Raw genomic sequence first — 12,771 nt, 5'->3', positions numbered from 1 at the left:
GTCTACAGACCAGTGCTGCAACTGCTGAGCCAAACTGGCCAGGGCTCTCCTTCCTCTCTTAATTCTTTTGTTAGGAGATCCAGGAGCTTAAAAGTTGGTGAGATAATTGAGAGCTTTGATTTCATATGCTTTTTTTCTTGTCCTCTTTTGTTCTTTCTGTGCCCAATGGAATCTCTGTGTCTGCCACCTTGAACCTTGTGCCTTTTTTCTAATGAACCCCTCAGGATGAGCAGCAGAAGGAGCTTAAAAAGGACGGCCCTAGCAATACCAGCAGCAGCACCGGCAGCAGCGGCAGTGGGAGCAGCACCAGTGGGGAGGCAAGCAAGTGAGTGTGGTGTAAGGAAATGGGTTGGCCACTTGGGAAGGGAAACAACCTTGTCCACTGGAGAAACAGCCAGAACAGGGAGGTAGTTGCTTCTAAGACTGCTTTTAGTAATGGCTCCACTGGATCTTGGGTATAATGGTGATTTAGTTTAATGATGTAATTTAAGCTTGTTAGTGTAGATTTGTGGATTAGTCCCAGCATTGATATATTTTATTTGAGTAAAATAACAAGAAGACTCTTACTTTGGAAACACCAGCTTTGGCTGCATCAGATGCCTGATGGCATCCAGGGCTGTGTGTAAGTTGGTGTTGTGCAGTTGCTGTGAACTACTGCTAGATCATCTGAACTTTGGCCCTTTATTGCTTTCTGTTTCACCTTGGCTATACTCTCATTCTTTTTACTTGGGAGAGATCATGAAACTTTCTCAATACTAAGAATTTGCACCCTTTCACAGGAAGAAGAGGAGTCGGAGCCATAGTAAAAGCAGGGATAGAAAGCGCAGGTCAGTCATTCTACTGGCTGTTGGGTTTTGAGAATTATTACAAATGGAAAGATACCAGGGAGAGCTATACATTAAAGGCCAGAAGAGGTTGGTTGGTTCTTTAACAAACTAAATAGTTGTTTCTGTCTATAGTCGTAGTCGAGACCGGGATCGACATAGGCGAAGAAACAGTCGGAGCCGAAGTCGTGATCGGCATCGTCATCGTAGCCGTAGCCGGGATCGTCGACATAGTAGTGAGTGCCGAAGTCGAGACCCGCGTCGTGAGAATCGTGTGTGCTACAGGAGTCCACCACTTGCCACTGGGTATCACCTTTTGCTAATAAACTCACCTTTGTATTGTAATCTGTGTAAAGCACGTGTTGTGGTCCCTGCATGTGGATGCTTCTGTCCCGCTGTGATAGGAAGGAGATCCAGTTACTGCAGGGGTGGTATTAAGAATTCACATGTTGCCCTGGCTGGGGTGACTCGGTTGGAGAATCATCCCATACACCAGAAAGTTAGGGGTTCAACTCCTGGTCAGGGACATACCTAGGTTTTGGGTTCTGTCTTGGTCAGGACATGTACAAGAAGCAACCAGTCGGTGTCTCTCTCGTTCCCCCTCTCTTCCTTTCTCTAAAATCAATAAAAGCTTGTCCTTGGATGAGGATTTAAAATATATATATATCAATAAAAAAAACACATCCTCCGGTGAGGATTAAAAAAAAAATTCACATGTGAGAGGAGATGGTGGGTGGAATCTGGTTTTCTCATGATGGCAGACCTAGCATTGGACCAATGTGAATAAAATTGAGTGACACAATTTCCATTTTTGTTCTTCTCTGTTCCTTAGGCGTAGGTTTGGACACAGTAAGAGTCCTCATTTCAGAGAGAAGAGCCCGGTCAGGTGAGTTGATAATGAGCACTTTTTTAGGAATTGTGTGGTATGAATAAAGAGCTCTTTGAGCCATACTTTAGGAACGTGTAGTACTTGAGATACAGTACTCCAGATACAGCTGGAGAAAGATGACCAAGTATTGGGCAGGTGAGTCCCAATAAATTTTACTCTTTAGGGAGCCAGTTGATAACCTGAGTCCCGAGGAGCGTGATGCCCGAACAGTTTTCTGTATGCAGTTAGCTGCCCGCATTCGGCCACGAGACCTAGAGGACTTTTTCTCTGCTGTTGGCAAGGTAACCTTCCCCTCTTTAGTTTTCTGAGTTATCTACTGTACATCCATCCCCCTTTATGCCCAACTTAGGATTTCTTTTTTCTTCTGGATAGGTTCGTGACGTACGTATCATCTCAGATCGGAACTCCCGTCGTTCTAAGGGCATTGCCTACGTGGAATTCTGTGAAATCCAGTCTGTGCCTCTGGCCATTGGGTTGACTGGACAGCGGCTGCTTGGGGTGCCTATCATTGTACAGGCCTCACAGGTGAACAGGCTGAGAAACTGACATAAGAGAGCTTTGAAGGTAGGAGGTGTGGGACCTGATCCATCATACTCTCCTTCCTCAGGCTGAGAAAAACCGTCTAGCAGCCATGGCCAACAACCTGCAGAAGGGCAGTGGTGGACCAATGCGTCTCTATGTGGGCTCCCTGCACTGCAATATCACTGAAGACATGCTCCGGGGCATCTTTGAGCCTTTTGGCAAAGTGAGTAGAAAGTGAAAGAAACCTCTGAAGGGAATTGGAAAATGTAGGGGAGGGGTAAGCGTTCCTTGTCATTGTGTCTGACCATTATTAGTACGTAGTAATGGGCATATAGGTCCATGCTGGGAAAGTTAGGCTCCATTTCTCTGTTCAGACTGTTCAGTAGATAAATGAGTCAGCACCATGAAATCAAGTAAAGGGGTCCTGATTAAGTAAGGTTAGTCAGGAAAGGTGTTTTGGGGGGAAAATGGCCTTTGTCTCTTTTTTAAAAGATTTGGAGAGATGGCCCAGCCATTGTGGCTCAGTGGTTGAACATTGACCCATGCACCAAGAGGTTTCTGGTTTGATTCCCGGTCAGGGCACATACCCAGGTTGTGGACCAAATCCCCAGTGGGGGGCATGCAGGAGGCGGCCAGTTGATGTTCTCTGTCGTCGATATTTCTGTCTCTCCCTTCCTCTCTCTTTCTCAAATCAATAAAAAAGAAGAAAAAAAGATTTGAAGAGATGTAATTGGTGGCTAGAAAGTTGGAGGTATTAGAACTGTCTGGGTAGGAAGGGTCAAAGATTAATAATAATTTCTCCCTATTCCACAGATTGATAATATCGTCCTGATGAAGGACTCAGATACAGGCCGCTCTAAAGGTTATGGTTTCATTGTGGTAAGTCTCTAGTCTTTAACTTGTTTATTTTAATTTGGGTTTGTTCAGTTGTCTGATTTTGCAGCTTAGCTTCCTCCTCCTCCTTTAGGAACTATCTGAGTGACCCATAAACCCTGGTGCCTGAACCTTGGACTAGCCTTCTGCCCCTTGAGATGAGTACATTGTTTGAGATCTTGACTTTGTTCCTACATTCTGTCAGTGGCCCTGGTATGGGGGCATCCAGGAGTTCAACCACCTTCTCTGGTGCTGCAGCTTGCTCTTTGGGTAATAGTAATGGTTCTAGGCTACAGCTGAAAGGTTGGGGGTATGAGGGAGGTTAGGTATGAGCTTTTATAGAATTGATACATTTTCTTGATGGGGTGGGTATAGGAAGTTGTATGCGAAATTTCCTCTGGTACTACCTGTTTAAAGCAGGTTTTCCATTGAGAAGTATCTTTATGTTTAAATCCCACTATAGGGAGAATAGTGAAGTCACCTAATAGTGGGCAAGTCTCATCTTTTCCTGGCACTCCAACAAAATTATTTCCAATTCCCATAACTGGTTCTTCTAGCCCCATGTGACTCCAGGTTGAGGACTGGCTGCAAGCCACAAAATCTGATAGAAGCTGATATTTTCTGGCCTCAGTCCAGGCAACATACACCCTACAGTTACCTGCAGGGCAGAGGGGAGGTAGGTTGTGTTCTACCATGGCAATTGCTCACCTCAAAAGTATCCAGTTAAAGGCACGCCACCTACCTGACCTGCCTAGGAACTGTCAGTACCACCTGCCAGGCCCTGGAGCAGGTGATACCAGAGTAAACAAAGCCAGCTGTGGTGTTCCTTGTGGAGTTCCTGGTGGCAAATACCTTTTCTTTTCTTTTTTTTTCTTTTTGGTACGCACCCCTAGCGGGAACCGAACCTGAGACTCTTTGGACCGCAGGCCAGCGCTCCAACCGCTGAGCCAAACTGGCCAGGGCAGCAAATACCTTTACCAGCTCCCTGTGTGACTCAGATTGAGAAAGGCTTCTGTGAGGCCTTTTTGCCCTTGTGTTGCTGCTTTTAGATCAACATTCTTGACTCTTAAACAGCAGACTGGGACTCCTTTTTTTTTCTTTTTAATCCTCACCCGAGGACATTTTTCCATTTTTTGTTCAGATAGAGTGGGAGGGAGAGAGAGGAAGAGAGAGAAACATCGACGTGAAAGGGACACATCTAGTGGCTGCCATCCGCACGACCCAACCAGGGCCGGGGACAAACTGCAACCGAGGTACATGCCCTTAGCGGGAACCGAACCCAGGTCTCTCTGGATCACAGGCCGCTGCTCTAACCGCTGAGCCAAACCGGCCAGGGCTGGGAGTCATTTTTATGCCAGGCTGCTGCTGATGCTGCTGATGAAAGGGGCGGGAGAGTAGAGACCTTGTGATCAGCAGGTCACTGTGGAGGAGGTGGAGGTTGGGTTCAGTCTTCTTTTCAACACCAGGATGTTTTTCCTCCTAAGGCTTTGGAGGTCCAGATTCCTTGTTCTTAACTGAGAACTGAAACTTAATCTGTCTGTCTTCTGTTTTGTATGCCCATTTGTGAGACAGCCTGTTAGGCTAAGCTCCCTATAGATAATAGACTTTTTACAGTGTTGGATTTTTAGTGGAGCTCGGAGATGGAAAAGTGCCATTGAGTCAATTGGAAAATACCTCTTTCAGAGAACAATTTTAGGGGGATTTGAGGTCACATTCCCTGAGAAAGAAAATTTTGTGCTTCAGCAAATGTGCAGTTTTCCTGGGATAGTAGGACTAGGAGTGTTAGTGGGGCTTTGAGAGCATATCTGTGGCTGAGAGGTAACTGATATGGCCTGGGTTTCTTATAGTTCTCTGACTCTGAGTGTGCTCGACGGGCCCTGGAACAGTTGAATGGCTTTGAGCTTGCTGGTCGACCTATGAGGGTTGGCCATGTGACTGAGCGACTGGATGGTGGCACAGACATCACTTTCCCTGATGGAGGAGACCAGGAGCTGGATCTGGGATCAGCAGGTGGACGTTTGCAGCTCATGGCCAAATTGGCAGAAGGTAGAGTTCCTGCAGAGTGAAGAACATGGAGTTGAATTGTAGATTGAGGGTTGAGAGTTAACCCCTCCTTTTCTTTCCTTTGTAGGCTCTGTAATCCAGCTGCCAACCACAGCTGCTGCCGCTGCCGCCGCTGCTGCTGCTGCCGCCACCACCGCTGCCCAAGCTGCTGCTTTGCAGCTGAATGGAGCAGTTCCCTTGGGGACCCTAAACCCAGCAGCTCTGACTGGTATGGACTTGGACTTGGGAAAGGGGGAGAGGGATTGGACCTGGAAAGAAGGAATGCTCTGTGCTCACTGACTCATTTTGCCTCTCTCTCGGTTTCAGCTCTGAGTCCAGCCCTGAACCTTGCCTCTCAGGCAATTGCCTCCCAATGCTTCCAGCTTTCCAGCCTTTTTACCCCCCAGACCATGTGAGTCTCAGGATCTCGCTCATTTTAGTCTCTGGTTATTTTCTTTTGTTTGGCTTCTATTTACCTCTTCTTGTCCCAGGTAAATCAGCAGTACGGTACATTGCCTCCCTCTGCCTCTGGGTCCTGCCGCTCACTTCTTCACATCTACCCTTCTATGGCCCCTTCTCTCCTTTTTGTGGACCAAGCCATCCTGAGGCCATGGACATTAACTCTAGGGGAATTGGGGCCATTGCCACCCTTAGACACCAAGAAGAGCTCCTCCTGCCCATGGCCCCACTGTGAATGGACTCTGATGAGCAACCACTAGTTGAAGAGGAGAGAATTAATGAACACCCGTTTCTCCATGTATATCATCTCCTGGGATGATCTTCATTGCCCTTCCCAACCACCTCTTAGTGATTCCTCGATTCCTCCTCTGTTGAGAAGGCTGTAGGGCATTAACTGAAGGAACTGACTTTTTCTCCTATACCTTTACCCTATACTTTTGTCAAGGAAAACCCTTAAGCTCTGTGGTCCAAGAGGACTTTGGAATTTAGGGGGCAGTGAACCTTGAAGGTTTTGGCTTGCTGCTGCAAGGGCCCTGGAAGATAGCTTGGACATGTATGTATATTGTAAAGCCTGCCTTAGACCTCAGGTTGGGGCCAGAACTACTTTGGGCTCAACCTCTTCCTGGGAGCTGTAGAAATGATCTATACTGCCAGGCATTTTGTATGTTTTAGGGGCATTTAGGAGTTTAGTGAAAGATGGAGGTATCTTTCCAGTATCCTCCATCTCCCTTTGTATAGTTAGTTGTCCTTCCTCCCAGGTTCTTCCTTTGGTCCAGGGTGGAAGGATGTTGGGGAGGCTGCTACTCTCCACCACTTCCCATGTGCCTCTACTGTGGGCTCCACCCCAGCTGTTAAAGCTGCTCCTCTCTCCTACTTGGGCACACATGAGCCTTTACTGGATTTTATACCCTTACGTCTGTACATAAATATACATAGATATATATATATAGATATATATATATACTTCGTACAAAAGGCAAGTCTTGCTGTTGTGGCAGCTGCTGCCCGTGTGTGTGGTACCAGTTGTATGTGATGTTAACTTCTAATGAACCAAAACCATGAGTTGGTTCTAGGGATATAAAACATTTGTAATGCTATTGTGTTTTCTTTATTTAAATATCTAACCTTCTTTAGAAAGAAAAAAGGTGCACACCTTTATACAGATACACCATCTGTATCTGCATTATACTCTCTTCCCCATGATCTCTTTCATCTGTCTTCATCTTAACTATCTCCAAACCTACCTGCCCACTATCAGGCTCTCTCTCTGCCTAAGGACAGATCTTGTCTTTCCACCAGATGGCAGTGTGACAGTAGCACATTCTGCACCTTCCTTTGGGTGTTTTATGATCTTGAGAGCTTAAGTACCAGAGAAGCCTCCCAAGCTCAACATTCTTACCATTGGTCTCCATACTGCCTTGAGCCTTGTTTGTAGTAGAAATCCCAGTCCAGTATCCAAAGGGATTGAGCATCATACATCAAGATTCTGCAGGCCTTAAGTCTTCTATTCTCCCAGCCATTTCAACTCTTGCTTCCCATATATAGCTCTGCCTGGGACCAGTGATTTTCCAGGGAGCTGAGTATTCTAGGAATGGCCCTACCAAAGGGGAGGCACACCTTCCTTCGTCTGCCTGCTTTGTAAGGCTTATTGTTATAAGGCAATGGAGTCAGAGCCTGGCTCACCAGCTAGAAACCAGCCAAGAGGAGGAGGTCTGAGGTTCAGGGGCAGGGCTGGTGGGGCTCTTTCATTTTTTACTGGTCTCTATGGCAACGAAGTGTTAAGACTTTATTGTCTTGCTAAAAATATGGATAATTACTGTTAAGTTTTAATTTGTCAGCTCTCAGACTTCTAAAGCAGAGTGATAGTTTTTTGGTGATGTTATCTTCTGGGGTTGCTTTTAACACTGAAGTATTAAGTACTCAAAGCCTATTTGTGGCATGAAAGACCACTGGGATTCAGGACTAGCCCTTGATTCTTTTAGGCTGCTGCACTCTCCTTCCCTTTCTGCTGCTGTTTCTTTTGCTGCCATCCCCACCCCTTCCCTAGTTTGCTCTCTGGACCTCCAGAAGGGAAGGAGAATGCATTATTTTTAGGTAGGAGCAGCTGGCTGTGGCCCAGTCCCTCTGTAGTTATTGATTTGGCTGCTAATGCATCCTGAGAAGCACAGTGTGGACCATTTTTGTAAGTCATCCTGAAGCTATGGACCAGGCCTCCTCATGGCAGTCTTGAACTCCTCCAAACTATAAATACCCACAGGCCTCACCTCCCTGCCCTCCTGTGTTGGACCTTCATCTCTGCTTGGTTTCTTTATGTCCTATTTTTACCTACTTGGGGCTTCTTGTACTTTGGCTCCTTTCACCTCAGTTCTTTCTGGCCTCCTCGTCTTCCTCATACATCCTCTTGCTGGGAGAGGACAATGGTGGAAGTGAAGACAGCATCTCTAGTCTTAACCTATGTAAGGGAACTGCATCTACTGGGTGACAGCCGGTGTCTCTGTATGTGACTCAGTGCCTGTCATCCTTCTGTTGGGAGTGGTTGGAATGGAGAAAAGAGGAACAGTAAACAGCTTCTGCACCCACCCTAAGATAAAAGAAACTTCCCTCAACCTCTCCTGCCTGAGCATGGTGGCAAGGAGGGGAGAGGTGAGACTGGGACCCAGATTCTTTCCCAGCATGGTTGGAATTTTCCCACCAGTTCTCAGTTCATAATGGGATTTTCACCTGACTTTTGGCTTATGTAGCCTGTGCATCAGTCTCTAAGGCAGTGGCATTTCCTCTCTTTTCTTTAAACTGCTGTGTTCTTGACATTGGGATTTCAGAAGTTATATTTGGACAGTTAGAAGAGTCTATCCTGGCTCTGAAAAGTGAGTGGTATAATAATAACATTTATGCAGGATTTGTTGTGGGTTAGGCATTGTTCTAGTCACATGTATTGAATCATTTCATCTTTCACTGACCCTCTGAGGTAGATTATTTTATTGTCTTTACTTTGTAAATGAGGAAACTTATACCCAAAAAGGTTAATAATGCCCTACAGTTACAAAGTTAGCAAGTTTAGGATTCCAATTCAGGCAATCTAGCTTCAGATCCCTTGATTTTAATCTTAACCTGCCTCAGCACCACTGTGGAAGCTAAGGCCTTGGAGTCATGGGGAAATGTCACTTTTTCAGTCTCTATACCCATAGTTCTCAGTATATCCTGAATTTTTCCACTTCTGTGTCTGCTCATTTTGTTCTGTCTTCTGGGCCCTCTTCTGCTGATCAAAATCTAGCTCTTTATGGCTCTGAAATGTTCCTAGTTGGAGCTGAGTTCCTTTTTCAGTATTCTTTGTCCCATTATAGGTCTTATTGGCCTTTATTTACAGTTCTTTGTTTACTCTATTAATAGATGGTTATGGCCTAATCACGCCAGGCATAGACATGTCCTTTTCGTTATTGCTTTGCTTTACACATAGTACAAGTCTGTTGAATTAATTCCCTCCCTGTTCAGGTTGGAGCCAGGCTTTCTGAATCCTGTTCCTTCTAGCCTGCCTTCCCTGGCAGCTTCATCTATTCCTTCCTCACCTCTTCAAGAGAAGAGGCAGCTTTACTCTTTTTAGTGTTACCATGGTAGCCTGTGATGCTTTCTGTCTAAAATGCTGCTTGCCATCCACCAGAGACTGGTGTTTCCGTGGCAACCAGGTGAAGTCAATAGTCATGAGCTGGATTCAGGAAAGGAATTCTGGTCTGAGAAGCTGTTTGTCTGAATCTTCTGGCTTCAGTCATCCTTCTCCTCCTTCCCAGCTTTTGCAGTCTGTATCCAGAACTGATTTGCTCTGCTCTTGGTTGAGAGAACTCTGTGTGAGGTGAAGCAGACCAGCCAACTTAGATCCATGTGGGAAGGTGGAAACAAGGAAAGAGCTGATCAAAGATCACTTTAAAAGTTGGATGAGTTCTGTTCACTGCCCTAGATGATCTGCTCTCAAGAGCCCTTACAGAGTTGGCAGGAGTTACTGGAGAGCCATTAAGCAGTTATTTTTGAGGGCAATGGGTAGATATGGATGAGGTGTCTGAAGACTGGAAAGGAGCCAGTCACTGCTGGATTGCAAAGAAGGAAACAATGACCTTGGAAATCAGAGACTTGTCAGACTCTTGCCAGTGTTCCAGAAAGGATGGGAGCTGTAATCAGCTTTCAAGCATCATGATACCTACTTGTTTAGAATTAGTTTCCTTCTCCCAATTCCTGGGCCCAACCAAGCCAGGGGACGGCCACCTTGTAGCAGATTGGTTATACTCTGGAGCAACACAACATGGTTCAGATCTGCTATCTCAAACCAACTGTGAGCTTGGGTTAGTTACTCTGTTTCTCTAACTCAGACTCCTCATCTTAAAAAAAAAAAAAGATAACAATAGTACCTATCTCAGGGATGTGAGGATTAAATGAAATGATCCCTGTAGAGGGCTTAGAACTTGTTAGCTGGTCATTACTGCTGCCATCAGTATTCCCATTCCTCTGTATGCGTACTACACACTTGACTTTCTACCTGACCTTATTCTCCTCCCCAACTTCAGACAATGCTCAAGATTTACAGGGGGAGAAGTAAGAGTGGGGCCATGATGAAAATAAACCTCAATTGTTCCTGTGCTAGAAATCCCAGATTCACAAGGTCCTGGGTCAGGTACAACCAGCCTAGCTTTCAGGAAGACAAATACCACTGTCCAATCTTTTTTTATGCCTGAAACTTTATATAATCAGATTATGGCCAGATGGCTTTGAAAAATCAAGGTGAGCCCCCCAGGTACCTTCAGGGTACCTAATACCCTTTGCTTTTTCTGGCACTCATGGTTAGAGCCCTTTGCTAGTGTCCCACCTAACCTCCCAAGTATTTCTGTAGCGCCTGCTCTTGGTCTTCAGAACCTAGCCCTACTTGGCAATTTCCTTTCAGAATAAGTATTTTAGCCCTGGCCAGTTTGGTTCAGTGGTTAGAACGTTGGCCCGTAGATCAAAGAGTTGTGGGTTTGATTCCGATTAAGTGTACATACCTCGATTGTGTTTCATCCCTGGCCCTGGTCAGGGTCATGCAGGAGGTGACCAGTTGAGGTGTCTCTCTCACATTGATGTTTCTCTCTTTCTCCCTCCCTCCTCTCCACTCTGTCTAAAGATAAATGGGAAAAATATCCTCAGGTAAGGATTAAAAAAATAAGTCTTAAATCATCACAGGTTCTCCACCTAAAGACCAGTTGTCATTTGGACAAAAAATGGAAAACTGCAGTACAATACCATTACTTAGACTTTAGTTGTCAAATCTTACCCCTAGTCTTTCCTAAAACAACAAATCCAGTGATGGGTCACCTATGAATGCTGTGGGAGGCATGTGGGACCTTACAAACTGCAACTTAAACTTGTATTCCCAGAGTGGTGCTGTGCTTTGAGAGGTTAGCAAACTGCCAAGTACCTGAATAAGGGACCAGAACACAGGTGTCAGAAATATGGCTTCTGCCCGGCCGGTGTGACTCAGTGATTGAGCATCGACTCATGCACCAACCGGTTCAATTCCCGGTCAGGGCACATGCCCAGGTTGGGAGCCAAATCCCCAGTGCAGGGCATACAGGAGGCGGCCAGTCGATGTTTCCATCTCTCTCTCCTTCTCCCTTTCTCTCTAAAAATCAATAAAGAAAAAAAAAAATTAAAGAATATGACTTTCATTGCTTATTTATATAATGCTTCAAAAATTACAAAGATATTGGTGTTTTTATTTAATCCTCATGACTTTCCTATGAGGTAGGTGTTGTCTTCATTGTATGGTCAGGAGAGCTGAGGTTCAGAAAGGCAAAGGTTAAGAGTAACTTTTCTCCCTAGACCTCCATTCAGAAAGTAGTGGGCCTGAATGGGCTTCTAAAGTGTCTGCAAGGCCCCACTGAATTTGTTTTCAAATCTTGAGTTTACAAGGCCACTAAGGTATGGAGGCAAGGTATCAAGATTCAAATAGATGACAAGGGACCTTGAGCATATATGCATCAGAGAGTCTTCAAGATGATGAAGGACTAAGAAGCAGGACGCAATTGCCTGGTTTTTTGGCCTCTTGACAACTTGGCCACACCATCCACCTGACTTCTGTGTTGGGAAAGTCTACCTTACCATGGCGTGGGCTGCCCACCATTTCTCCTGTGCATTCCTCATGTAGTTTCACCATAAGGGTTTTTTTTCCTTCTTTTCTCCATCTATATACAATGTACATACATCCTTCAAGCCCCAGTTCCTAAAATATGTCTTCTAAAATTTTTTTTTCCATTCTTAGAAAATTTTAAAGCATATGGTGTTACCCCCAGTGAGATGGAATATGGTGTGTAGTTTGCTGCTGTTTTGGCCATAGTAGTGCTGTCACTACCTTGTTTTATCTCTGGGTCAATTGTAAGTTACTTGAGGGCAGGGATAGAGTCTTATCTGTATTTGTTTTCCTCAGAGGGCCCAGTAGTACTTGAGAGAAACAATAAGCAATAAGCATTTGTAGATGAAATATAACCATATCCAGGAACATTTTATTTGGACTGATGGGGATTGGAACTATATTAAATTAATAAAAGATGTATGTATGAGTGAACTTTCTGGGAGTGAGTGTTTAACCCAGAAGATTTGTGAAGTTGTGCCTGCATGACTCTGGCAGCCTTTCAGATGATAAGAGCCCCTGCCCCAGTCTGTGTAGACTATTAGATGCATCAAGGCCTAAGAGCAGAGGAATAGCTTTCAAGACACAGGACTGACCTCACCTCTGGCCCCTCAGGGGAGGGCACAGTGTATACTCTCAGCCAATGACAAGGCCTTATGAGTTGGGGGAATGGGGACAGCGGGGTGGGCAGGGGTTGGGCTGGTAAGAGCATAGACCCCAAGACAAAATAGACAAAATCACAGTGGTTAAAAGGAGCACGAAGGCAGAGGAGACTTTATCTGGCACAGGCAGCTCAGGTCCCAGGGCCCTTAGCTATCTCTCACACCAGTCCACATCAGCAGCCAAGGCTTACTTTGCTTGATCAGAGGGAGGGAGAAAAATGGCCTGACTCTCAGAGAAGACCCCACCTCTCCCAAGTCTGGCAGGAGTGTGACTTCAGCTTCCTTCTGCTCTGAGCTCTTCCCTGTAGGCGTCTGGAGGGAACACACAGATGGGTCCGCTGATAGGACTGGCTG

At 45.5% G+C, this 12,771-nt stretch overlaps 1 protein-coding gene across 6 annotated transcripts in view; it reads left to right on the top strand.

Annotated features, from left to right (window-relative positions):
- Nucleotides 1-12,771, top strand: part of RBM23 (RNA binding motif protein 23) — a 28,795-nt gene that overhangs the window by 4,951 nt on the left and 11,073 nt on the right. The window contains exons 3-14 of one of the 6 annotated variants that reach the window (XM_036262313.1): nucleotides 225-325; nucleotides 780-827; nucleotides 960-1,130; nucleotides 1,657-1,710; nucleotides 1,877-1,994; nucleotides 2,086-2,238; nucleotides 2,321-2,458; nucleotides 3,049-3,114; nucleotides 4,956-5,154; nucleotides 5,240-5,380; nucleotides 5,479-5,563; nucleotides 5,643-11,149. In XM_036262313.1, coding sequence (XP_036118206.1) covers nucleotides 225-325; nucleotides 780-827; nucleotides 960-1,130; nucleotides 1,657-1,710; nucleotides 1,877-1,994; nucleotides 2,086-2,238; nucleotides 2,321-2,458; nucleotides 3,049-3,114; nucleotides 4,956-5,154; nucleotides 5,240-5,380; nucleotides 5,479-5,563; nucleotides 5,643-5,646 — 1,278 coding nt within the window. In that variant the 3' untranslated portion in view covers nucleotides 5,647-11,149. Of the gene's footprint in view, nucleotides 1-224; nucleotides 326-779; nucleotides 828-959; nucleotides 1,131-1,656; nucleotides 1,711-1,876; nucleotides 1,995-2,085; nucleotides 2,239-2,320; nucleotides 2,459-3,048; nucleotides 3,115-4,955; nucleotides 5,155-5,239; nucleotides 5,381-5,478; nucleotides 11,150-12,771 lie in introns of those variants that run through there. The other 5 variants (XM_036262331.1, XM_036262287.1, XM_036262306.1 and 2 more) reach the window with 5 other exon arrangements.

Source organism: Molossus molossus, unplaced genomic scaffold, assembly GCF_014108415.1.
Source record: "Molossus molossus isolate mMolMol1 unplaced genomic scaffold, mMolMol1.p scaffold_m16_p_1, whole genome shotgun sequence".
In the NCBI taxonomy this organism is placed as follows: domain Eukaryota; kingdom Metazoa; phylum Chordata; class Mammalia; order Chiroptera; family Molossidae; genus Molossus; species Molossus molossus.
Note: the sequence above shows the minus strand (reverse complement) of the source record. Positions and strands in the feature narration are given on the sequence as shown.